This window comes from Protopterus annectens, chromosome 2.part0 (assembly GCF_019279795.1).
Source record: "Protopterus annectens isolate FY-2018-M chromosome 2.part0, PAN1.0, whole genome shotgun sequence".
In the NCBI taxonomy this organism is placed as follows: Eukaryota; Metazoa; Chordata; order Ceratodontiformes; family Protopteridae; genus Protopterus; species Protopterus annectens.
Genome location: NC_056728.1, coordinates 138,907,916 through 138,932,858, shown reverse-complemented (window position 1 = coordinate 138,932,858; position 24,943 = coordinate 138,907,916). Strand labels below are relative to the sequence as shown.

The window sequence follows — 24,943 nt, the reverse complement described above, 5'->3', positions numbered from 1 at the left end:
CGGTAGCGGCCTGCGAATTCACAGAAGTTGGCATCAGGGGCTGCAAAAATGCCTCACTGAGGACCGGAGAACTGACAACTGGCTTAACGGAAGTGTTGTTGGTAGGTTTGGACCTGTGCGGTCTGTCTCTGTCTTTATCCTTACATTTTTTCAGAATATCTGCTGTCGGATGGCTTACCGAAGCCATACCGGAATTTGAGGACTGAGAGCGAAAATATCTAGCTACAATAAGGGCCTGATGACATATAGTTCTGGCATTGAGCAAAGCACAAAAACGACAGCAAGGGACGTCATGGTCTGGGCCTAAACAAGTGACGCAGTAAGAATGAAAATCTCTGTGTGGTATTTGCTTTCCGCAGGTGGACAATTGTTAACTTTTTCTGACATTGGTTAGAACAAGAATAAAGGACCCCCAATGGGGTACTTAGCTTTAGAAGACTTCAGTTTCAATTCGGAAAACAAAACTCGGGTAGCGGCCGACTGGCACTCGTGCGAACTGCTTCTGCTTCGGGCTCCTCGGCAAGAAAGACTGATGTAATGGTGTCGGCTGCCTTACTTTATACTACTGACGACCGGACATCAGTCCTGAAGCGACAGCAACCGATGCAGAAATACCAAGTCTCTGGTATTCAGGCGATTGAGGGCTGCCCCTGCAGTGATAACCCAGATGTGATGACTGCAACAGTGAAACATGAAGAACATCCTCTGGACATGATCCTCTGCACCCAGGAATCTGTTGTGATGGATGCCCAGGCTTCTACGTGCAAGGACAAGAGCCCCTTGACTGCCTACAGAGAAAAGCAGCCAGGCAACTTTTCCGGATCGCTGAGAGGGTTTGTCAACTGGTTTTGTGGGCCAACTCTGCCACGAGGTGGGTGTCTTTCATTAGAGTTCCCCATTCTGCCTTTGGAAGAAGCATCTCCTCACGAGTCTTGGAAAGGACTTTGGGACTTATGAAACCACATATTCCTGAGAAATAGATCCCAGTGGCAGACAAGGTCTTTCCTTCCTGCTCACATCTGGATAGAGTTTCCTTCACCTTTTTGCCAAACACAGAAGATCCATCAAAAGGAGCATTGATGAACAAAAACTTGAAGAAATCCGCAAAATCACACAAGTGCATTCTGGCACGTCTCCTGATGGCTATGCCTCAACCCACTTCCCTTGAGTTACCATCTGCAGCATAGGAAATCAACCTGAAGGATACATTAGATATATATTGAAGGGTGGCCAGCTGTAAAGAGACAATTTATTCTAGTCCTCCAAAGACATGGACCCAGGAAGAGATTTGGAAAGCTTCTTTACCAGGTTGCAAAGAGATATGACAAAGTCTGCCAAACAGTTCTATGACTGCAGGGCAAAGGTCACTGAGGCACATACAAGCTTTCATTATCTGTACAAAGCCCTAGACTCCCTGTTAGCAGGGTGTACAAATGTGCTCTGTGAGCTCATTCTTGGTGGCTACTGCTACAATTGGCATTTACTGGGGTCCTCTTGCTCCAGTGTGCTCTGTCCTTTGGGGACTAAAGATCTATCTGGTCACTTGGGAATTGGATCCATAGTATCTGGTTCCTTCCATGTGTGGTGTGAGACAAGATCCATTAGCTCATCAGCCAGACGGGTCACCCAAGGCATACCTGGGCCAGACCCAAAGACCTCCAGGAAAACAGACTCCTCCTGTGAAGGGGGTTGGAAGATCATACACCTTTCTGCTTTAAAAGTTCCAGTATTTCTTCAGACATCCTCAGGTGGAGATCCCCCTCATCGAACCCAGTGTTCTCAGTGAGAAATCCCTGAAGAGAATCTTTCTCCTTTTACACATCTGCTTCCTAGGGGACCTCATTAGTGGGATAGTCCTGTGAGGTATTTGTATAGCTGTACTTTAACTAGCTGCAACGATCAAATTCTAAGGAACAGAATGAACAAGCTCAAGACATGCAAAGTCAGAATGTTTCAATTCCCACACACTAGATCTTTTGACTTGGGAAATGCGAAACTAAGTTTCTAATGGACAGAAAGGAGTCTGCTTCCACAGTGATACATCAACACGTTCAATTTCTTCCACTCCCAGCAAGTATCCAATTGTACAATGACAACAGACCACCAGTGACACTGTCAGTGCTGCATATGAGTCTGCAGATCAGTAGTTTTTCATGACATTCTTTCTGTATGGATCACTGACAGACACCACAATGACAAACATCTACATCGGTGTCTTGAAGAAACTACAGTTGTGTACACTTAGCATAAATGTAGATGCTCAAGTGTAATCACTGTTGCAGTCTTGACTTGTGTGATTTCCCGTCATGAAAGTCTTTGGCCAACCCAACTACCAGAGTAAGAATTTTCCCTCCTCTTACAACTGGCGGACTCCTTAACCTGACGTCAGTACAGTGGGGTATAAGTGGAGTCCAACGACGTCATGTCCTCAGTTATTTTCTTGCCCCTAGGAGTTTGGAGCCCCACAACAGGAGCACAAGGTCAGATTCCTAGGGCAGGGACCCTTTGGCAGGCAACAGCCAAAAGGAGGACTCCTTGGTAAATAGGAAGTAATATTAGCCTACCCAGTATGCTAAGGGAGGAGGGAAGGAAGACTGCAACAGTGAATACACTTGAACATCTACATTTATGGTAAATGTACACGACTGTACTATGTTCTTTGTGATTCACTGCTGTGGTGCTGACTTGTGGGATGATTCCTACAGCTAAAAAGAGGAGAGGATGGCAAATTAAAGAGAGGAGAGCATGTCTTGATGAGTAACAGAGGCAAACCCTGCCTGGAATTGGAAAAGGCTGACAGTGGTAGTGTATGGTGAAAGTTTGCAATGAAGACCCAATTGGCAGCCTCCAGTAGTTCTTGGTAGGTACACCTTTCAGGAAGGTAGCAGACGACTGATTTGCCCTAGTGGAATGGGCCCTTACAGCCTCAGGTGTGTTTCTTCCATGTTGAATGCAACAAAAAGTGATACAGTGAGAGATCCAACTGGAAATGGCCTGCTTGCAGACAGGTTCTTTCAATGCTGCTAGCAAAGGTTACAAACAATTGGTCAGATTTCCAGACGACTTTGTTCTGTCCAGACAGTAACGTAGCTGCCTATGGACATCTGAGAAAGGTAGAATTTCTCCCCCATTTTTTTGAGTTTGGAGAGAAGATAGGCAAATGTATTGCTTGATTTAAGGACGTGTCAGTCACCACCTTGGGGATAAAAAGGATTAGTCCTGAGAAAGAGACTCTGTCAGGACAGAAGATGAGAAAGAGTTCTATGGCCATGACAGCCTGGATTTCTGAAACTTTCCTAGCTGAAGTGATAGCTAGTAAGAAGGTAGTGTTTCATGCCAGGAACTGTAAGTCTGAAGGAAAGGCATGTTCAAAAGGAGAAAGTGTAAGCCTTTCTAGGACAAAGGTTAGGAAGCAGGGTGGTGTATGAGGATTCATGGGAGGTCTGATGTGGATGACCCCTGTAAGGAACTGTTTGACCAGTGGATGAGAAAAGCTAGGGGTGTGGGCAGGAAGGCAGGCTGAGATAGCTGAATCATGAATCGTTAAAAGATGAGTAAGTAAGGCTTTTGTCAAAGGGATATGCCAGATAGGACAAGATGACAGGGATCTTGGCCCTGGAAGAGTCCTGATTAGGCTGACCATATCAAATTGAAAAGCTGTTCCATTTTCCTGCATAGCGTTTCCTGGTGCTAGGTCTTCTGTCTTTCCTTAGGATGTCCTGCACCTGCCTATGCAGGGGAAGACTCCCCCGGTTAAGGTATCCTCCAAGCTGCTATATTGAGGGTTTGCATATTGGGGTGTACAATGTTTCCCTTGTTCTAGGAGCAGAAGGTCTAGACTCTGTGGTAATATACAAGGATTGCTATGGTTAGGCTAAGAAGAAAGTACCAGTGTTGCCTTGGCCAGTTTGGAGTTATAAGTATATCTCTTTGGTGCTCTTTTCTGATTTTTTGGAGAACCCTGGGAAGTAGGGGCATTGGTGGGAAAGCATCAATGAATAGGCCTGTCTACATGAAAGAGAGACCATCTGTTTTCCAGGGTGAAAGTCTTGCTCCTGGAACAGAACCTTTTCAATTGTGTGTTCTCCCTGGTGGTTATGAGGTCCATTTGTGTGGTCCCCCATTTCTCGGTTATGATGAGAATGATCTCCCAATGCAATTGCCACTCATGGGGGTCTACAGGCTTCTGCTGAGTTGGCCTGCCAGTTGGTTATGCACACCTGGAAGGTACTGACCTGACAGGTGCACTGCCAAAACAAAAGGGGGGAACACACACAGATTAAGGGTTGGTAAGGAGACCTTGCAAAACTGCAGAGGCAAAACCAGCCCTGGATTTAGAAAACAAAGGTAGATTATAATGCTTTGTGAAAGTATAGACAGAAGACCAAATAGCTGCTTCTATAATGTCCTTAGTAGGCACACCTCTTTAAAAAGCTGCAGAAGTAGAGGCTGTTCTAGTAGATTGGGTCCTAATACCCTGAGGGGGAACCTTCCCATGCTGCAGGTAACAAAAGTGAATACAATGAGCAATCCATTTGGAGATGGTTTGTTTCGAAACAGCTTTACCCTGAACCCCAGGAGCAAAACTAACCAACAGCTGCTCAGACTTCTGAAAGGGTTTAGTCCTGTTTAAGTAAAATCTCAACTGTCTATGCACATCAAGAGAGTGCAGAATCCTTTCCCCTTTATTCTGGGGATTATTGAAAAAGTTAGGCAGATGAACAGACTGGTTAAGGGTCAGACTGGAAACCACCTTAGGCATAAAGGAGGGATTAGTTCTCAGAGAAACCTGATATGTATGAAAAATAATGAAAGGTTCTACTGCCATTAAGACTTGCAGCTCCGAAACCCTTCTGGCAGAAGTAATAGCCAAAAGAAAGGCAGTCTTCCAGGAAAGAAACTTTAATTCTGCAGAGGCAGCAGGTTCAAAGGGAGGTAGAGTAAGCTTCTCCAGGACAAAATTAAGATCCCAAGCAGGAGTAGGAGCTCTTCTGGGAGGTCTAAGATTTCTAGCTCCCCTCAGGAACTGCTTCATCAAGGGGTGAGAAAAAATTGGTTGCTCAAAAGAACAATGAGCAGAAATTTCTGAAGCATGAATCTTGATTGAAGAAAAGGAAAGTCCACCATTAAGCAAACCTGCTAGATAATCAAGAATGAGGGAAAGAGAAGGAAGAGAAGGGAAGAGTCTTCTCCTTTAGCCTGCATCCAAGAACAAAATCTCTTCCATTTATCTGCATAGGATTTCCTGGTGCTAGGCCTCCTGGCCTCAAGTACTTCAACCACCTGCTGGGAAAGATTTAAAGTATTAGCCAGGCAGTTAAATGCAGAGTTTGAAGATGAGGATGAAGAAACTTTCTCCCTTCCTGAACCAATAGATCTGGTACCAGGGGAAGATGCCAAGGCTGAGCTTGGGAAAGGCTACGAATAAGGGGATACCAATGCTGCCTGGGCCAATCTGGTGCTATAAGAATAGCCTTTGGTTTTTCGTCCCTTATCTTTAGCAGCACTCTGGATGAAGAGGAGGGAAGGCATAAATTGAGAGTTGTGTCCATGGGAAGGACAAAGCGTCCACTCTCCAAGCTTTGCATAATATGAGGTGTCTGAGATGAGAGTCTAGCTGGCAGGTGGTAGGCGGAAAGGCAGACCCTTGTTCTGTGAACAGGCTGTCGTCCACCAGAGAAACTCCATCTGTAGACAGGGAAGAAGGGTAAGAATCAAGTCCAAGTCCTATGTGTGTTGACACCAAAGGTTCTTGAGGTACCACTGAAGTTTTCTCATATGCAGCCTTGCATACGGGATCATCAGGATACATGAAGCCATGAACCTTAGTGCTTGCAGGAATTGCCTTGCAGGGAGCTGGGTCATGCTTGCCAAGTTCTTGAAATAAGCTGAAAGATCTTCTTGTTTGTCTTGAGGGAGGAATACCATCTGGGTGGCTGTATTCAGACTCTCTCCCAGGAAAACAATCTCCCTTGTAGGAACCAACTTTTACTTCTTTTTTCGTTGAGACTGTAACCCAAGGAAGTGAGAATGTTCTTCACGAAGTCCAATTTTTTTTTTTTTTTTTTTTTTTTAACTGCTCTGGGGAGTTTGCTTGAATGAGACATCTTGTAAGTCTTTGTTCTCTGACATGGAATGAACATCCCAAGCTTAGCCTTAATAGCCTCCAAAATATGCTTCTGATACTTAAGCATGTGAAAAAGACAATTCACACATCTAATGGCAAGAGCTGCAGAGGTATAGACGTTTTTACCCCACCTATCCAAGGCCCTAGACTCCTTATCAGAAGTTACACAGTTTTTAGCAATAGTAGCCTTAACACCATTGGGACCATAAGAAATAATCTCAGGATCGGCAGTAGGACCTTTAAAAAGAAATTGATGAGAATCAGGAACCCTATAATACCTATCAAGTTTTCTGGGAGCAGGAGGAACAGAATTACGAGTTAAAGAATTTTCCATGAAAACATCATCCACAACTTCCAAAACAGGAGGTATAGCCAGAGGTTTATGCTGTGGCAAATCCAAAAATTCTCAGATTCTCTTCTTAGACTAAGAAAAATCCTGACTTTCCCATTTAAAGTATTCCCAAAGAGTATTCAAAGTATCTCCAAAGGAAAAATATTCTGGAAGGGAGGCAAAAGGGATAGAGCCCTCAGCATCACAATCCTCAAAGCCAGAAAAAAGCTGAGAATTTCCTTCCTCACCAGCAGAAATACTGGAAACCTCAGAATCTGAGACGGACAAAACATCAGGAGACAATTCCCTAGCCCTCTTGGAAGGGGGGGGTGAGAGCCCCTAATAAGGGAAAGAAGATCACCAGCAATCTTTACCAACTGGGACTGAGGCACAGGAGGGGAGGCTGACGCCTGCTTGTGGGTAGATTTGCGGCTGGAAGGTTTGCTAGTAATCCGGAGGGACTCAGGAGGCCTAGCAACTGCAGAAGTCTGAGCTACTGCAGAAGTTTGAGCTAAGGTAGTCAGTCTGGCTCTGGTCTCATGTCAAAGAGAAGAGGCGTCAGAAGCCGGTGCCTGCATAGCGGCTCTGGATCCATCTGAGGCGGCGACAGGCGGAGGGTCTGAAGACAAAATAGCAACCTGCTGCATGGAGGACTCTGTAAAGGTCTCGGCAGATGCATGCGGCTGAAAATCTGCGGACTGTAGGGGCTGCAAAAGCGCCTCACTAACTACCGCTGGGCTGATGACTAATTTCACCAGTGCGTCATCAGCAGCTTTAACCCTAGGCCTGTCGCAGTCCTTGTCCTTGCGTTTCCTAGGTATATCTGAAGTCGGGAGACCAGAAGATGCCATACCGACGAACTTAGGCCAGACTCCGAAATAATTATATAAAATCTTAGCTTTATGGTGTATGGTACGCAGGTTGAAGGAAGCACAGAGATCACAGTTAGGAACGTCGTGCTCAAGGCCCAAACAAGTTATACAATAGGAATGAAAATCACGGTGTGGAATCTGTTTTCCACAGGCAAGACAGTTATTAACTTTATTTGACATCCGTTAAAGCAAGAAAAGATGGTCCCCAACAGGGTACTTATCTGAGGGCGTCTTCAACTTGGTAGTCGGAATGCAGAAAGAAGGTAAACGGCTGACCGGCACTAGTGCGACTTGCATCTGCTTCGGGCTCCACAGCAAGAAAGACCCCTCCCTTTATACCTGATGTTCTGACATCAGTTTTACAGCCGACGTCATATACCAAGGACTCTGGTATGCGGGCTGACTGAGGGCTAAAGGGAGCCAGATAACCCATATGTTAGGACTGCAACAGTGAAACACGAAGAACATCTGGTCAGCAACATATAGGTTCACAGGCAAGTACTAAACAAGCTGCCTTGCGGGCCATTTTAAGTTTAGCTAATTTCCCTTTTTTGTACTCGAAACAACCTATCCCATTTGGTTGCAGATTGGCCTTACCCATCCCATGGTCTATAATTATATACTACCCCTAATGAGAATAACTGGGATCATACCTTAGATAATTCGAGAGGACCCACGAATGGGATAAAACATTCAGGAACAGCCTTTGTCCATTAGTAGTACAGGGGACACTTCTGGGGTAAATTTTCTGCTTCCCGTCCACAGATCTAAGTTGCACTTGAATATGGACAGGGATGAACTTTGTTTTATGTGTATGGGAGCCTGTTCCATACCAGTGTTATCCTTTTCAAGATATACCTGTCCCTTCTAAACATTCTGTTGATATTGCAGAAGAGGTTTAGATCCCTAGACCGAGTATATTTCTGGTGCCATTTGATTTACTGATGTGCAGTGAATACATCAGTAACTGGTAGGCAGATGCTTTGCATTCCAGACACAGGTCAACTCTTAGCGGTCTGTAGGATACAGAGTACATTGATAGGACTTTGAGTAAGTCCATGTAGGACATACTGTTTAAGCCTTGTATCCTTTTAGTAAGGTCTCTCTGGAGTGTTCTAACTGTTGCATGTGTCTGTACAGATGCATGTCAAAGAAGGCATTACATTCAGTGACTGGCCTAATGAGGGTTGAGTAAAGGAGGACAATGACACCCCTAGATTTAGATACAATCCCTTTGTCTATAAGATGTGCAATACAGGACTTTCTTAAAACAAAGGGAAAATTAACTATCACAGAAAATACCATCAACCTCTATAAATGACTGCTTTGTGAACCTATTACCCAGTCACAGGACTTTATTGTTCAGTAGACGAATGTATGGAAACAGCAATGTAAACAATGGCAGGAAACATTCAGTGAGCACTTCAAAATCCCCTTCCCAATAAGACCACCCATTTCTGCAACAGAGTATCTTTTTGTAAAAATACACCATCATATCCACATATGTACTCCAACTCACATACTCACCTGCAAAGCCAAAGTGGACAAAGCAGGAAGGCAGGGATTCTGCCAGTCAGTGGAATATTACTGCAGGAAAACATCTGGGCAAAGTTCTCCCTAAATTGTGGAAGTGTTAAAAGGCTAGAAAGCAAAGAAAGAAAAGCTACAGCAGAATATATATGATATAAAAGAACATCATATCAAGCTTTTTAGCTAGAAAGTGAGCAACAGAGATGCAAAAATTGTAACAAAATACAATAAAAATTAGTTTTCTGCTTCTGCACCAGAAATTCCACAAAATAAAAAATGTTCACAATGGGGTGGGACCAAAAAAAATGTAATCCCTTCTCAGTGAAATGAAAAGCCAGAAAAACACACATGCAAGTTACAGGTAGAAAATCTGAAAACAAGGATTTTACAATCATGTTTTTAGTTCTAAATTCTCTGCTTCCTCTTTGGATGTTACAGCTACCAAATCTTCTTCTGTTGCATTACAGAAAGTTTTTAGTTGTAAATTGTCTGCTTCCTCTTTGGACGCTACATCTACCACATCCTCTTCAGCTGCATTATTCAGAGTTGTTAGTTCTAATTTCACTACTTCCTCTTTTGTGTCTCCAGCTGCCACATCCTCTTCTATTGTATTACTCAAAGTACTCTGCTCTACAGAAGTGTTTGCCATTTGACAGGAAGCAGTTTCTGGCTGAACAGTCTTGGATGATGGTTCTGAGGAGTTTGTGGGTACGCGGGATGGTGATAACAGCTGCGGTCGTTTCAGTTTAATCACTCTGCCGGTACTTTTTCTTTCTGGTACAAACACTCTAATAGTTGGTCCACTTACTTCAGTATTTTCAGTTCTCTGGCACTTTACAGTCTCTGACGACTCTGCTGATGTATCAGATACAACAGGCTGAGTTTCAGAAGAACTGCGATTCTCCTCTGCCTCACTTTCAGTTCTTTTCGTGAGACGAATTACTTTGCAAGAAGGAATATTGATGCAAATTTTTCTGTCTGGAGTTCTTGAACCATTAGCAGTAACTCCCGGTGTAATTTCCTTCAAGGAGTTTTTCACTTTAATACATGTGCTAGTGGATGGACCAGAAAACTTAATCCGCTTCCGACCGGTTTTGGTTGTATTTTCTTCTTCATCTCCCTCTTCCTCTTCATTAAAAGATATCAGTCTCCTATAAATACAGTAAGAAAATATTCATTGGATACGGTTTAGAATTTATGTACCAATTAATATTCACATTCAATTCTCTTCAACTACTGAAGAATTTTTAAGGAAAGAAGAACAGCACCAAATACGAAAATGTGACCTGTTTCTTTCTAAGAGACAATGGCAGGGAACTACAGCAAGCTAGGAAAAAATAGAGTGGAATAAGCTACAGCAGTCAAAGTAAAGACAATTTCAATTCAACAGCAACCATACAGTGATATGCTGTAAAAATACAGCTGTGTACACTTACCATAAATGTAGATGTTAGAGTGTATTCACTGTTGCAGTCATTACATTAGGGTAATCTGTTGGCAGGTTGCCCTCAGTCGGCCTGATTAACAAAGTCTTGGGTCCTGTGTCGATTGCTGTCCTTCCTTCCATGATGTCAGGTCGTCAGGGGTATAAAACATGCAGCCAACGCCATTACATCAGTTTTTCTTGCCCCAGATGCCAGGTGCCCCCCAAAAGGGAAGCAAAATACATATAAATAATTTAAAACACAAAAATATACCTCCAAACAAAAGCAAATACACCAAAAAGGCTTTTAAGTGTAATAAAAGGAATGAGAGGCATAGTAAGAGAAAAAACAGGGGGCTGGAGGGAGGGTAACCAAGACTGCAACAGTGAATACACTTGAACATCTACATTTATGGTAAGTGTACACAACTGCACTATGTTCTTCGTGTTTCACTGTTGCAGTCATTACATTTGGGTAGATTCCCAAAGCTGTGGTTGGGAGGATGGATTTATACAGCATTAGGACTGGCTATAAGGCCCTGCAAAACAGCAGAGGCAAAGCCATCTCTGGATTTAGAGAAAATTGGTAAATGATAGTGCTTGGTGAAAGTATGAGCTGAACTCCAGGTAGCAGCTTCTAGAATATCCCTGGTAGGAACACCTCTGAGAAAGGCTGCAGAAGTAGATGCAGCCCTGGTGGGATGGTATCCGATCCCCTGAGGGATAGGTTTTCCATGGTGTTTATAGCAGAAATGAATACAATGGCTTATCCATTTGGAAATGGTTTGCTTTGAAATAGCCTTTCCCCTCTGCCCCTACAGCAAATGTTACCAGCAGTTGTTCAGATTTTCTTCGAGATTTAGTCCTGTCCAAGTAAAATCTAAGTTGTCTGTGTACATCCAATAAATACAGAATCCGCTCCCCCTTGTTCTGTGGATTGGGAAAGGAAGTTGGCAAATGAATGGACTGATTAAGAGCCACAGTGGATACTACCTTGGGAATGAAGGATGGATTGGTCCTGAGTGACACCTTGTCTGCATGAAAGATGATGAAAGGCTCCACTGCCATAAGGGCCTGTAATTCAGAAATCCTTCTAGCCGAAGTGATTGCTAAAAGGAAGGCTGTTTTCCAGGAAAGAAATTTTAAATCTGCAGTAGCAGCTGGCTCGAAAGGAGGTAGTGTGAGTTTCTCCAATACAAAGTTAAAGTCCCAGGCAGGGGATGGAGCTCTCCTGGGTGGCCTCAAGTTTTTGGCCCCTCTGAGATACTGCTTTAGCAGAGGATGAGAGAAGAGGGGGTTTCTGTGTTGCAATGAGCTGAAATGGCTGAGGCATGGATTTTTATGGAAGAAAAAGACAGGCCCTTGTGAAGCATCTCAGTTAAGTATTGCAAAATCTGAGGTAAATTGGGCACTTCTGTGCTCATCCCTTGAGATTGATTCCAGGCACAGAATCTTTTCCATTTGTCAGCATAAGATTTTCTAGTACTAGGTTTTCTTGGCTCAAAAATGACATCCATCAAAGATTTGCTGAGGGAAGCTAAGGGGGAATTTAAGTGATTAGCCAAGCTGCAAGATTTAATGTTTGGAGCTGAGGGTGCATAATTTGGTTGTTCTCCTGAGACAGTAAGGAAGGAAGGTGTCTGAGGCAGGTGCCATGGAGAAATTTGTGACAGACTGCGTAGGAGTGGGTACCAGTGTTGGTGAGGCCAGTCTGGAGCAATCAAAATCATTTTTGGTTTGTCCTGTTTGGCTTTTAGTAGAACTTTGGAAAGCAGAGGCATAGGGGGAAAGACAAAGACTGAAGGACAGAGCATCCACTTTCCAGGCTTTTTTGTGAGGAGTTCTTGTGCAAAATTTGTCCAACTGGTAGTTCTGGGGTGAGGCAAAAAGATCTATTTCTGGTTTCCCCCATTTGTGTGTCAACATGTTGAAAATCCGTGGTACCAGTTTCCATTTGTGTGGGTCCATGAGATTTCTGCTTAGTTTGCCTGCCAAAATATTCAGCTTTCCTGGCAGGAATTGAGCTTGTAGCTGCACTTGATAGCTCAAGGCCGTGTTCCACAATGCCATGGCTAGTCTGCAGAGGGGATAGAAATGTGTACCCTCCTGCTTTTTTATGTACCACATAACTGTGGTGTTGTCTGTCTTTACCATTAGCTGTCCTGGATGAAGGTAGTCCTTGAAGGCTGTCAGAGCATTCTGTACAGCTAGCATTTCTTTTTGACTGATATGAAGGTACATTTGATTTGGGCTCCATTTGCCCTGAATGAACTTCCCCGCCAGATGAGCCCCCCCCCCCCATGCATAGTCTGATGCGTCTGTAGTTAGGGTTTGGGCAGCAGGGGGTGGTGTGAATGGCAGTCCCTTGTTTTGGTGGCAGGCCTCTGCCCACCATAGGAACTCTAGTTGCAGGCAAGGTATGATAGGAATCATTGTTTCCAGGCTGTGACAATGTTAACTCCATAAACTTTTTAAGTACCACTGAAGTTTCCTCATATGCAGTCTTGCATATGGAATTAGAAGAATGCAGGAGGCCATGAACTCCAAGGCTTGCAGTATTTGTCTTGCAGATAGCTGGGTTTTTGTGGCCACCTGTTTGAAGCAAGTCACCAATTGAATTTGCTTTTCTGGCGTAAGGAAAGCCATCTGGGCAGTTGTATTCAAGCTTGCAACCAGGAATGTAATTTTTTGAGGGGGTACTAGTTGTGATTTCTTTTTGTTTATGGTGTACCCAAGACAAGTTAGTCTGCTCAGAGGTGACCTATGCCTGACCGATAGGGCCATGTCAAACTCTGAACTAATGGACATGCTTCTCTAATCGTAAGTTCTACCCTGGGATCACTTTAGGAGCCCTGTTGACAGAGGCCCAGGTTACTAATCTAATGGGGAGGCGAAAGCCATCACTCTGTGGCTAGGCTTATAAATGCCCATGGGCAGATAGCCTAGTACTTACCTATGAACCTTTTTACAAACGCCAGATGTTTTAGAAGAATTGACTTAATTTTCTGCCTGAATTATACAATCGTCCAGGTATGGATATATTTGAATATTTCTTTGCCTGCAAAATGTAATTACTGGAGCCAGGCACTTTGTAAATACCCTGGGTGCAGTTGATAAGCCAAAGGGCAGTGCAGAGAACTGACAATGCAAGAAGCCTTCTTTGAAGCGGAGGTATCTTCTGCAAGATTCCCTGATTGGGATATGCAGGTAAACCTCTTTTAAATCTAGAGTTGCCAACCAGGCATCTTTGTCTAGCATAGGAAGTAACTGATGAAGAGTCAGCATCTTGAATTTTGGAATGTCCAGAAAGGTGTTTAGAGTAGACAGGTCCAGAATTGGATGCCATGATTTGTCTTTTCTGGGTACCAGGAAAAGTCTGGAATAGAAACCTTGTCCCTTTTCCTCTTCTGGTACTAGATGAATTGCGCCCATGTTTAGGAGGGAAAGTACTTGTTTCTGAGCCTCTGCCCACTGATTTGGGGGCAGGTCTGGCCATCCGTTTGGAGTTGGCAACGTGTGGAAATGAAATCTGTATCCCTGGGACACTATATTTAAAACCCATTTGTCCTGGGTTATAAGTTGCCAGTTTTTTACATGAAGAGCCAGTTTTCCCCCCAAAGGGGCAGCTAACAGGTAAGTGTTTGGTAATTTTAAAGGAAAGTCATTGATGCTGTTTACCATAGGGAGGTGTCTTGTTGTTTCCAGATTTGGAAGCGGAGGCACCCCATTGCTTAGTTCTGAAAGTCCCTTGGGACTGAAACCTGGTGCTTTTGGAATGTCCAACTTCGCTTGAGTGGCTCTGGAAGGAACTGGAAAGGACCAGTTCTTAGTAGGCCAGTGCCTACTAAATCTTGGAGGTTGTACTTGTAAGAAATCTTTCACAGTTTGCATAGATTTAGCTTTATCTTCCATATTTTTTAAAACTTCTTCAGCCGTATTGCCAAACAGATAGTCCTGCTACAAAGGAGCATCCAATAATTTTGCTTTAACATGATCAGGCAGAGATTGCTCCTTAAGTCAAGCATGCCTTCTAAGCACAGACCCAGTAACAGTAGCCCTGCAAGAGGCCTCCAAAGAATCAACACCACATTGCAAAGTATGTTTTCCAACTTGTTCAGCTGAATGCAATAAATCCTGTACATCCTTATTTTCCACACAGTCAGAAATCAACACCATTTTCTGTTTAAGCAGTCCCATGATATGCTGTTGATATTTTAGCATATGGAATTGACAGTTTAAAACCCTGATTGCAAAGGTTGCAGAAGTATAAACCTTTTTTCCCCATCTATCCAGCGCCCTGGAGTCTCTATCAGAAGAGGTAGGATTTTTAGTTGTAGAAGCCTTAATGCCCTTGGGCCCCTGTGAAATGGTTTCAGGGTCCGCAACAGGATTTTTGAAAAGGAATTTGTGGGAGTCAGAAACCCTGTAGTATCTGTCTGGCTTACAAGGAGTCGGAGGCAGGGAATCAGGGACCATACTGATTCTGAAAATGCATCATCAACAATGTCTAGTACAGGAGGTATAGCCAAAGGCCTATGCTGAGGAAGAGGAAGGAAATCACTAAGCCTCTTTTTGGATTCAGATAAATCCTGACTTTCCCAGTGGAAATGCTCCCTTAAGGTATGTAAAGTTTCCCCAAAAGAAAAATCCTCGGGGGGGGCAGAAGGAATGGAATCCTCTGCATCAGAGTCCTCATAAGTAGGTATGGACAAATTCTGTTCATTAGAAGAGTCAGAAGAAACAGAGTCCTGTTCAAAAGATTCATACTCAAGTTCAGTCCTAAGTCTCTTAGAAGGGGGAGGGGGGTTGACTACCCCTGATTAGAGTAATTAAATCTTTAGCCATTTTGATCATTTGTTTTTTAGGCATAGGAGCCTGAACATGCGGTCTGGGCATCAGTTTTTTAGACATAGATTGAGACTTTGGCCTTAAAATTGAAGGTGGTGTCTGTTTAATATACAAATCTGTAGGCCTAAAAACACCCTCAGAAGCTGGTGCCTGCACAGAGGCTCCGGACCCATCCAAGGTAGAGATATCCACGGGTTCCATAGGTGAAGTATCTCGCAGCATACCGAACTCCGAATGGGTCTCTGGCCTGTGAATCAGAAGTAGCGGGTATCAGGAGCTGCGAAAGTGCCTGAGTACCGGCTAACTGGCGACTGGCTTAGGAGAAGCGTTGTCGGCAGTTTTGGACCTCAACAGCCTGTCTCTGTCTTTTTCTTTGCGTGTTTTCGGTATTCCGGTAGTCGGATGGCTAACCGATGACATTTCTGGATAATTAAACAAAGAACTGAAATATTTAGAAGCAAAAATGTACCAATGACGGATAGTGTGCTGATTAAATAAAGCACAAAACCAACAGCAAGGTACGTCGTGGTCAGGGCCTAGGCAAGGAATACAGTACAAATGGAAATCCTTATGAGGTATTTGCTTCCCACAAGTAATACAATTATTAACTTTTACTGACATCGCTAAGGAGCAAGAAAAAGTTTCCTCAATGGGGTACTTAGCTTTTAGTTGAAGACTTCGGTTCTGAAACTCGAAAATGAAAATTTCAGGAGTCGGCCGACTGGCACTTACGAACTGCTTCTGCTTTGGGCACAGCATGGCAAGAAAGACTGATGTCATGGCGTCAGCTGCATGTTTTATACCCCTGACGACCTGACATCATGGAAGAAGGGACAGCAACCGACGCAGTACCCAAGACTTTGTTAATCAGGCCGACTGAGGGCAACCTGCCAGCAGATTACCCTAATGTAATGACTGCAACAGTGAAACACGAAGAACATCTGTGTGATCACATGCAAAATACATGAAGCTTGCTTTGTAAAAATGTGATTCACCAGCATCCGCATTACTGCAAATAACACAACAGCCTTATTAAAAGATCAACATTTGGTACCCAAAGAACCCTGCCCATAACATAAGTAACTTCAAGACTGCTGCACCTTGGCAGGAGGAGGAATGACATCTGCCCACACTAGATTGTTCTAGCAGTACTGGAATAGTCATGCCTACTCACACATACATGTGCACAACATTTTGCATCAGTTTTTTAAAATGAAATACATACAGCTTTTCTTGACTTGGTGAGTTTTGGCATATAAGTCAAGTTTACAGATGTGAGATTCAGTGAAATTCACTTTTGGAAACCAGATGACAACTGCAGAAAAACTCACATCGCAATTTAGATAGCTAACAGACGTCAAGGGGATGGCTACTTAATTTAATTTAGAAGGTCCATGACAACTTACTGAAAAACATGTACTGAAAGTCATAACACTGAATGTATAATGTTGAAATGTCAAAATGCAGAAATGTTAAAAAGTTGAAATCAAAATACTATCTCCCTTATATGTGTAGAGATCTGGACTTTGCGGTGTCAGCAATCCTTTTCCCTGCTGTGCTAAGATAACCCATAGCCTTCTAAACCAAAGGCAAGTATTGCGCCAGTGACATGAGGTAGGTGGACTGCAGACTAACCTGTTCACAGGTATGTGTGGCAGGAGGAAGAAAGGCCTGACAATCTATAGCTATTCCCTACTTGCCTACTAAATCCCTGTGTTACTATAGGATTCTAATTTGGCTTGAAAGCAATATTTGGATGAATGGATGGTATCTACTATAAACATTTCCTAAGGGGTGGGTTGGAAGCTAGCAATGTCACCCTTCCAAAGCCACTAAAGGATCATTGCCACTAGAATGACTGCAGAACTAAGAAGAAAATTTATTCTGCTTCAAAAGCTGTACATTTTAGACAGATCATGAATTAAAAACTTGTACAAGAAAAATAAATAAATAGGACAACAACTCTACCCAAAGGCTCCTGTACCCACTTGTCTGGTCCACGTACAAGGGAAGACATAGTTCCAATTTTTCAGGCATTCACCCCCCCTCCCCAAATACCTACACATCACATCCAGTAAAAGATCAGTCTTAAGAGTATGTACACACCATAACCCGTACCAAAGTCTTCAATATTAAAAATATACACATGAATCAGTTTCTGCTGTCAGCAGACCTTGAATGTGATTGTGAAATTGTATGTGGACCGGGAGACTTGGAAAGTGAAGACAAAGATGCAAACTTTGGACACTTATTGGCTGCAGGAGATCTGCTTGGGGAATTGCTGGCACTTTTACTCCTTCAGGAACAAGATGGACTGCGGGACCTAGGTGACCTCCTACTCTGTGACCGAGAATCGTTTCTGTATCATTTTTTATAGCCTTCAATCAATATGATTTTCATTCCACTGACTTCTTTACCATTCATCTTTTCCATAGCAGTCTTCAGCTCACTGTAAGAAGCCAATATGACTGTCCCTTCATTTTACTTTGGTCTGTGTGCAACAGCAAAAGCAACTTTTCCAGCCTGTCTCATAAAATTCTTGAGGTCATCCCAGCCGACTCCCTAAGTCAAATTATCCACAAACAGACTTTTTTTGTACGTGGTGGAGAAGCACTCCTCCTGCTTTCATTTTGTGGATGCTTGCTACCGTACCAATCAGAAAATCTGCTTCTGTCACTACATCCATAGCCACCTCTTCTTCCCCTGAATCCTCCTATGCACGTTGAATGGTGACTCACTTGTTGCACAATTCTTTCCCATCAAGTTCATACACTGCACTCTTAGCATCTTTTGAGTCATCAAATTCCACAAATCCAAAACCTCTCAATAAATCAATGAGTTTTAGTAGTCCACTGTTGGGAGTTCTTAGATTCTACAGCATTTACCATTCCATACACTCCATGACAAAGTTGGCTCGTTGTTCTACTCACAAAGTTCACTACACAAAACACAGACAGCTATATAAACCTTACTGTCGCCTTACAGTTTAAGAAACATGGGACAACCATCTTCTTCTCATTCAAGTACAATGTCTCCTTGCTATAATTAATAAATTTACACTTGTTGCTGCTCTTGTATCCAAGAGTTCCTCTCACCTTGATTAAGCATTCGGCAACTATTAAAACTGAAATGTAAGAGAAAAAAATATCTTAAATTATTCATACTCCTACAAATAAAAAGAGGTCCTTGTTCTGCCTTGCTGACTGTACTTAGAAAACCTCAAAGAATTTTCCAGTTGCTACTTAAAATGTTCTATATGGCATTCTCAACAACTAAGTTGGCCGATGCACTATCATCATAGAGGCTCATAGATTTATAAAGATGAGCCCTCCCTTTTGAAGAGATAGCATGTGTATTTCAACAACTTTGAGCAGATATGTCTGACACAGGTTCATAGGTGTGTACTAGGCTAATGGCCCTGGACCCTTTACAAGCCTAGCCCACAGGATTACCCTGGCATCGTGCCACCCGACCTTAGTTCCCAGTGCCTCTGTCGAGTAGAGCCATTGGAGTGATCCCGGGGAGAATTTTGTATTTTCCATCCACTCATTAAGATTTCTCTTGAAGAGGGCCAGTGAAGCGCTCCACTTGACATGTATGGGAAAGGCTATTACACAGCATGGGCAGCCTCTGGGTTATGAACCTGTCCCTCCAGCTTGTTCTGTTGACTGTGGTAATGAGGTTGAGGTCTCTAGAGCATGTAGTGCAGAGGGACTGGAATTTCTTTAGATGTAGCATTTCTAACAGAGCTGGGTTACACATGGCTTTGCAAGTCAAGCAGAGATCACCTCTAAGTAGGCGATATGATACAGAGAATAGTTGGGAGTTTTTTTGAGTCTGTCCATACAGAATAAGTGTTTAGGGCCCAAGATCCTCTTTGTGAGGTACTTTTGCAGCCTCTCCAGTTGTTGCAGGTGTCTAGTGAGGTACATGTCAAATGGGGCATTGTACTCGATGACTGGCCTAATGAGGGAAAAGTAGAGGGAGACAATGACCTCTTTTTCCTGGATGCAAAACCCTTAGTAATGAGATGTGCCACATAGGTCTTTCTGACCACAGTGGCAATGTGGTGGTCAAAAGAGAGGTTGCTGCCAACCTGTGTTCCCAGACTTCTTATAACGCCTTCTGTGTTCAGTGGACTACCATTGATGTGGTAATTCATGGGAACCGGGTTTTTCACAAAGGGGATGACGACACATTTTTTGGCATTGAGCTTAAGGCCATGGTTCTGACACCAGTCGTTGGTCTCAGTGCAGCCTTTCTGTAGGATGTTAACATCACTTTGGGGAGTTAATTATGGCACCCAACTCGCAATCGTCTGCGAACTTTGTCAGCCAGAGTCCCTCTGTGTTGGCCTGGACTTCAGAGAAGTAGATACCAAACAGGAGAGGGCCCAGGATCGAACCCTGTGGGACTCCACTCATGACTGGTCAGCAGTCTGACTTGGAGTCAGCTACTTTCACACTGTGGGTTCTATCTGTGAGCCAGTTTGCAACCCACCTAGTGATACAGGGGTTGATGCCTAGCGTAGTGAGTTTTTCTAGGATTCCTGAGTGGGGAATGGTATCAAATGCCTTGGCCAGATCAAGGTAGGCTGTATGAACCACCTTGCCTTCATTCACAGCTCTGGTGACTGACTCAAAGAAGTCAACCAGGTTGAGCAGGCATGAACTTCCAGTCACAAAACCAGACTGTGTGGGATCCAGAGTTTGGAGATTCCCTATATCCTTGTTTATTAGGTCCATAATGATGCGTTCCATAGCTTTGCATATCAGACTAGTCAGGCTAATGGGGCGATAGTTCCAAGGGTCTGTAGTCGCTCCTCCTTTGTGGAGAGGGATGACTGTAGCAGTGCGCCATTCAGTAGGGACAAAGTCGGAGGTGAGGCCGTGACTGAACAAGGCACATAGGTGAGGTGCCAGTTCACTCTGTAGTTCATGTAGATCACACCTAGGGATATTGTCAGGTCCCATAGAAGCTGTATTCTTGGCCTTGGACAGTGCTGTTTTAACCTGTGCAGCAGTAATACTGTGTGTCTGGCAATCTACTGGTATCATGATTGGTCCTTTGGTGAGGGACAGAGGGGTAAAACTGGCACTGAATCTATCGGCCAGTATATTTGCAATATCTGTTGGCTCGGTCTAGGAGGTATCATTGTGCAATAGCTCCAAGCAAATCTGGGTATTGCCATGGAGATTCTTTACATAATTATAGAAGGCCTTGTGGTTGTCTTTACTATCTGCTACAATTCTGTTTTCATAGCTAGCTTTAGAGGATTTGATGAGGGATCTCAACTTTTTGTTGAGGCTGATAAGGGAGTTTTTTCAGTCTTGGGACTTCACCTTATTCCGCATGAGTTTCCTCTTTCTGTTGTTGAGTTTATTTATGGCAGGGGACCACCAGACTGGCTTCCTTTTTTTGGAAGAGAGCGTCTTGGTTCTATTGGGTATGGCGATATCCATGCATTTGTGATGTGTTCGTACAGGGCACTGGTGTATGATACGCAGGTCATGCAGCTGTTCTCCAATTGCATGGGTGCCATGAAGTTAGCCACTCTTGTTTTTAGGAGCCCAAAGTTAGCTTTGGAGAAGTTTTTCATGGTGCTTACCTTTGTGTGTGTGTGTGTGTGTGTGTGTGTGTGTGTGTGTGTGTGTGGGGGGGGGTGATTAGTTTGTGGTTGGATCTAACCAGGGAGGAATTGACTACTGGTATAGAGCAACGGTCACCTATGTTAGTAATGACCAGGTCAAGGATGTTGCTACCTATGGTGGGGGTAAGAACGAGCTGGTCCAAGGCACTAGAATTAATGAATTCCAGGAAACGTTGAGCAAGTGAATTGTTACATGAGTAGTTTTCCCATTTAATGGAGGGGTAGTTGAAATTGGCCACTATGAGAGTGTTAGGTTGGACCTTGATATTCTCCAGTGTGCTTAGGAACACGGAGTGTGAGTCTTGGGATATGATTGGGGACCTATAGCAGGCTACGACCTGAATCGCTGTCTTACCCAATGTTAGCTGCACCTGAAGTATCTCTGATGCACTATGTTGGGCTACCAGTCTGGAGGTGTGCACATCCTTTATGAATATGGAGCTCAAAGTTAGCTTTGGAGAAGTTTTTCATAGGGGTCACCTTTGTGGGGGGTGGGAGGGGATGTGGATTTCCAAGGTGATTAGTTTGTGGTCGGATCTAACCAGGGAGGAATTGACTATTGGTATGGAGCAATGGTTGGCCATGTTAGTAATGACCAGGTCAAGGATGTTGCTACCTCTAGTGAGGGTAAGAACGAGCTCGTCCAGGGCATTGGGATTAATTCCAGGAAACGTTGGGCAAGTGAATTGGTACACGAGTAGTTTTCCCAGTTAATGGAGGGGTAGTTGAAGTTGGCCAGTATGAGAGTGTTAAGCTGGACCTTGACATTCTTCAGGGTGCTTAGGAGTGCGAGTCTTGGGACATGGTTGGGGTCCTAAAACAGGCTACGACCTGAATCGCTGTCTTACCCAATGTCAGCTGCACCTGAAGTATCTCTGATGCGTAATGAATATGGAAACACCATCGCCTTTGGACCTTCGGTCCAAGTTCTGGGGCTGAAAGGTATGGAATGAATTATAGTCTGGTAGTGCAGGGGTGCTTTCTGCTGCCTTGTACCAGGTCGCTGTTACAGCACAAATGTCGATGTTCTCCATTTTAAGGAGTGTTTTGAGCGCGTGCATTTTGAGATTTAGACTTCTAGCACTGAACACCATGACCCTCAGATTGCATTTGTTTGTAGCTGTTACGGTGGTAAGTTGGTCTTTGGAACAATGCATAAAAAAGGCACTATAGGGGTGGCAAGAGCCTTGGCTAGTATCCGGAAGCTCAGGGGTGACATATGCAGACCATCTCTGGCAAGGCATCGAGGTCTGTCAATTCTGTCATCCGAGGCAGACAGATACTAGATCCCCTTAGAATGACACCAGAAACTTAGCCAATTGTTGAAATCAATCATTTTCTGCTTGTACTGTGGTATCATTCTGAGCGATGGTAGGAGGCTGCTCAGGGCTAGGGTCATACTCACCTGGGCTACATAATCCGAGAGCTCCTCTATGTCTCTTTTCATGTAGTCCAAGGAGGTGCATCTCGGGTCATTCATACCCACATGTACAATGAGAGAGTCATATTTGTACCTGTTGTTGAGTTACCTGAGTGTGTGGGTTATGTGGTGGATCCTGGCACCCGACAAGCAGCTGACTGTTACTTTCTCCTTATTCAACCTAGTGAGTGGGACATCAGTGTGCCTCACTATCGAATCACCTATGAATAGTGTGGTGGGCATGCTGTTTTGCCTTAGGGGCTTTGGTTCACTGGCACACTGTTTAGGAGGCTTATGTGTCTCGTGATTAGTGTTGTGTTGTGGTGGTTGAGTGCATTTCTGTCTTGAAGGTCTTTGCTGTTTGGGTAGATTTTTATTGAGAGCCTCTGCAAAGGTGGGTGTGTGGTTTGTGTTTTTATGTGAAGGCAGTGCTGCTGTGTGTTCCATGTGGTGTGGTGCAAGTACTGACTTTCTCCTCTTGACCAGCTATTCCGGTCTTGGCTGGAGAGTAATTTTTATGCTAAAATCCCACTTTAAAAGTTATTTTATGTTAACAGTCTAGTGAAGGGCATCCCCCTACCTCACGACTATACTGAAACATCCCATCAAGGAACTTAGAGAGCACCATTAGAAAATGTACAGAGCACTACAAACTTAAGGTCACTAGAAATACCAAAGGACACTACAAATCATTCTTCACTTATGTCAGGAAATTAAGGAATAAGGTTCAACAATGCTTTAAGCTCATCCAAAATTATATCACACATTCCAATCTCCAGGAACATGGTCAATATACCAACAAAAATTAATGAGATTACTAATGCAGAGTCCCCAACGTGCCCAAGTACAAAGCTCTTACAGCTACACAGATGACTCATGTTTGGTTAAAGGTAAAGGTGTGGGTGGGGCTATAGAGGGGATGGCAGTGAAAGACTGATGTTGGCTTGCCCATCCTTAAGGTAGAGAGGCATCCTAGGATGATTGCAATAAGCAGTGTATGATCCTAGCAGGATCCATGTTTTATGAGCTGTGATTTGCTGAGTTGGGAGGTTGAGCATGTATGCACCCTCCCATCGGAAGCAACCATGGAGTAGGCATGGCTGCTACAAGGAGACGGGAGTTAAAGAATACTAGGTGGCAGCAGTATGATACTCAACCAGCGTCCTCATCTCCTCACCAACCCTGAATGTGGTGGGGTTAAACCCATGGGAGGCTAAGTTGGGTCCATTAGACCTGGGGAACAAGGTGACAATCTGGTGGCAGATTATGTTTACCTAAAATATTATGTTTGTCAAACTTTTGCATACCAGCATGGAGGATAGAGATAGAAGCCTTGGCCAGCATGTCCAGAGAGATTGATGTCCCACATCCTCTGTAACCTTTACAAAGAAGTTTACTAATCGCTATGCTGTGTGCTGTATTGCAAATGACTTATTGAATACATCCCAAGTTGCAAAAGTTGCTGCAACTCTCTCTGAATATAAAATGATGGGGTACCACAAACATCACTGCTGGGCCCCCTCCTGTTTGGTATTTATTTTGCAGATATTCATGCTAATATTCCAGAAGTGTGGTTAACCAAATTTGCTGACAAATGCATGCTGGGCATTATCCACTTATTCAATGACAAACTACTCGGACAAGCCATACCTGAAAATGCCCTCAAACAAAATGCAAAAAAGTGCAGCAGAATTCAGGAGAAAAAAATGGTCCCTACCTCCTGTGTTACAAATGGTACTGTACCTTGAGAAATACATCTGCAACAGACCTGGGTACTTAAGTGGACAACTCTGTCTCATTCAATCATCATGCTTCGACCTTAATAAGGTAATCCTCATATCTGGGCCAAATAATTTCCAAGGGAATATCTTCAAGATCTAAAGACGTCATGTTACCACTGTACTCTTTCTTTCTCAGACCTATCATTGAATACAGTGCCCCCCAGTATGTTCAAATCCAAGGATATCGTTCAACTGCAGAAGTCAAACAATTTTAACCAGAAAATTAAAGACTTTAAATCCTTCAACTATCCCAATAGTTTTAGCACAGCTTTCTTCATGTTTAGCAGCCCACCAACTAGCTCTGAGGTGAACTGTGTCACGTTTTGAGCCATGAAAGACCCAATCCTATTTGATTTCCTAACAACCACAGTACAGACACAAATCTGAAACAGCAAATAAACAAAACTAGTTTTAAGGATAGGTTCCTAATGCAATATATTCCTAGCCTATGGCATAAGTTGCTTCTTTGTCTGCCTTGAAAGACAGTCTTGACAACTGGATGGCTAAATACAAGTTTACACCACAATTATCATATATGGCTCTGCGTAATTTGGGTGGCAAGCATTAAGTACTCATAAAGGGAGGTAAAAACTTCAAATTTGTCTTCTTACGGTTGTCTGTTTGTACAACATATTTTACAAAACACTTTATAACATTTTTAATTTTTGGTGTAATGGGGTTCAACGTTTTTTAAATGTTATGAACTACTTAAATGAGGTACCTCCTTTTTTAAATGTACATCACATTACGCTGCATTTTTAGACGGAGTTACAAAAAACAATTATACAATAACATATCTTTAATAAACTGGTACAAATCAATATCCAACTTAGGTATGACAGCATGCACCCAATTCATGATGATTGTTGTTCCAGTTTTTTTTTTTTTTTGAGTCAATCAATATGCTTTATATAGCCTTCTGCGTTGCGTATAATTTCATTTTATTCATTTCTTTCTTTCT

General features: G+C 43.4%; 1 protein-coding gene across 1 annotated transcript in view; it reads right to left on the bottom strand.

Annotated features, from left to right (window-relative positions):
* Window positions 1–8,659: 8,659 nt before the first annotated feature.
* The window catches only part of KCTD18 (potassium channel tetramerization domain containing 18), a 290,584-nt gene continuing 274,300 nt past the window's right edge, over window positions 8,660–24,943 (bottom strand). The window contains exon 7 of the mRNA XM_044060631.1: window positions 8,660–10,011. Coding sequence (XP_043916566.1) covers window positions 9,252–10,011 — 760 coding nt within the window. The 3' untranslated portion in view covers window positions 8,660–9,251. The remainder of the gene's footprint in view (window positions 10,012–24,943) is intronic.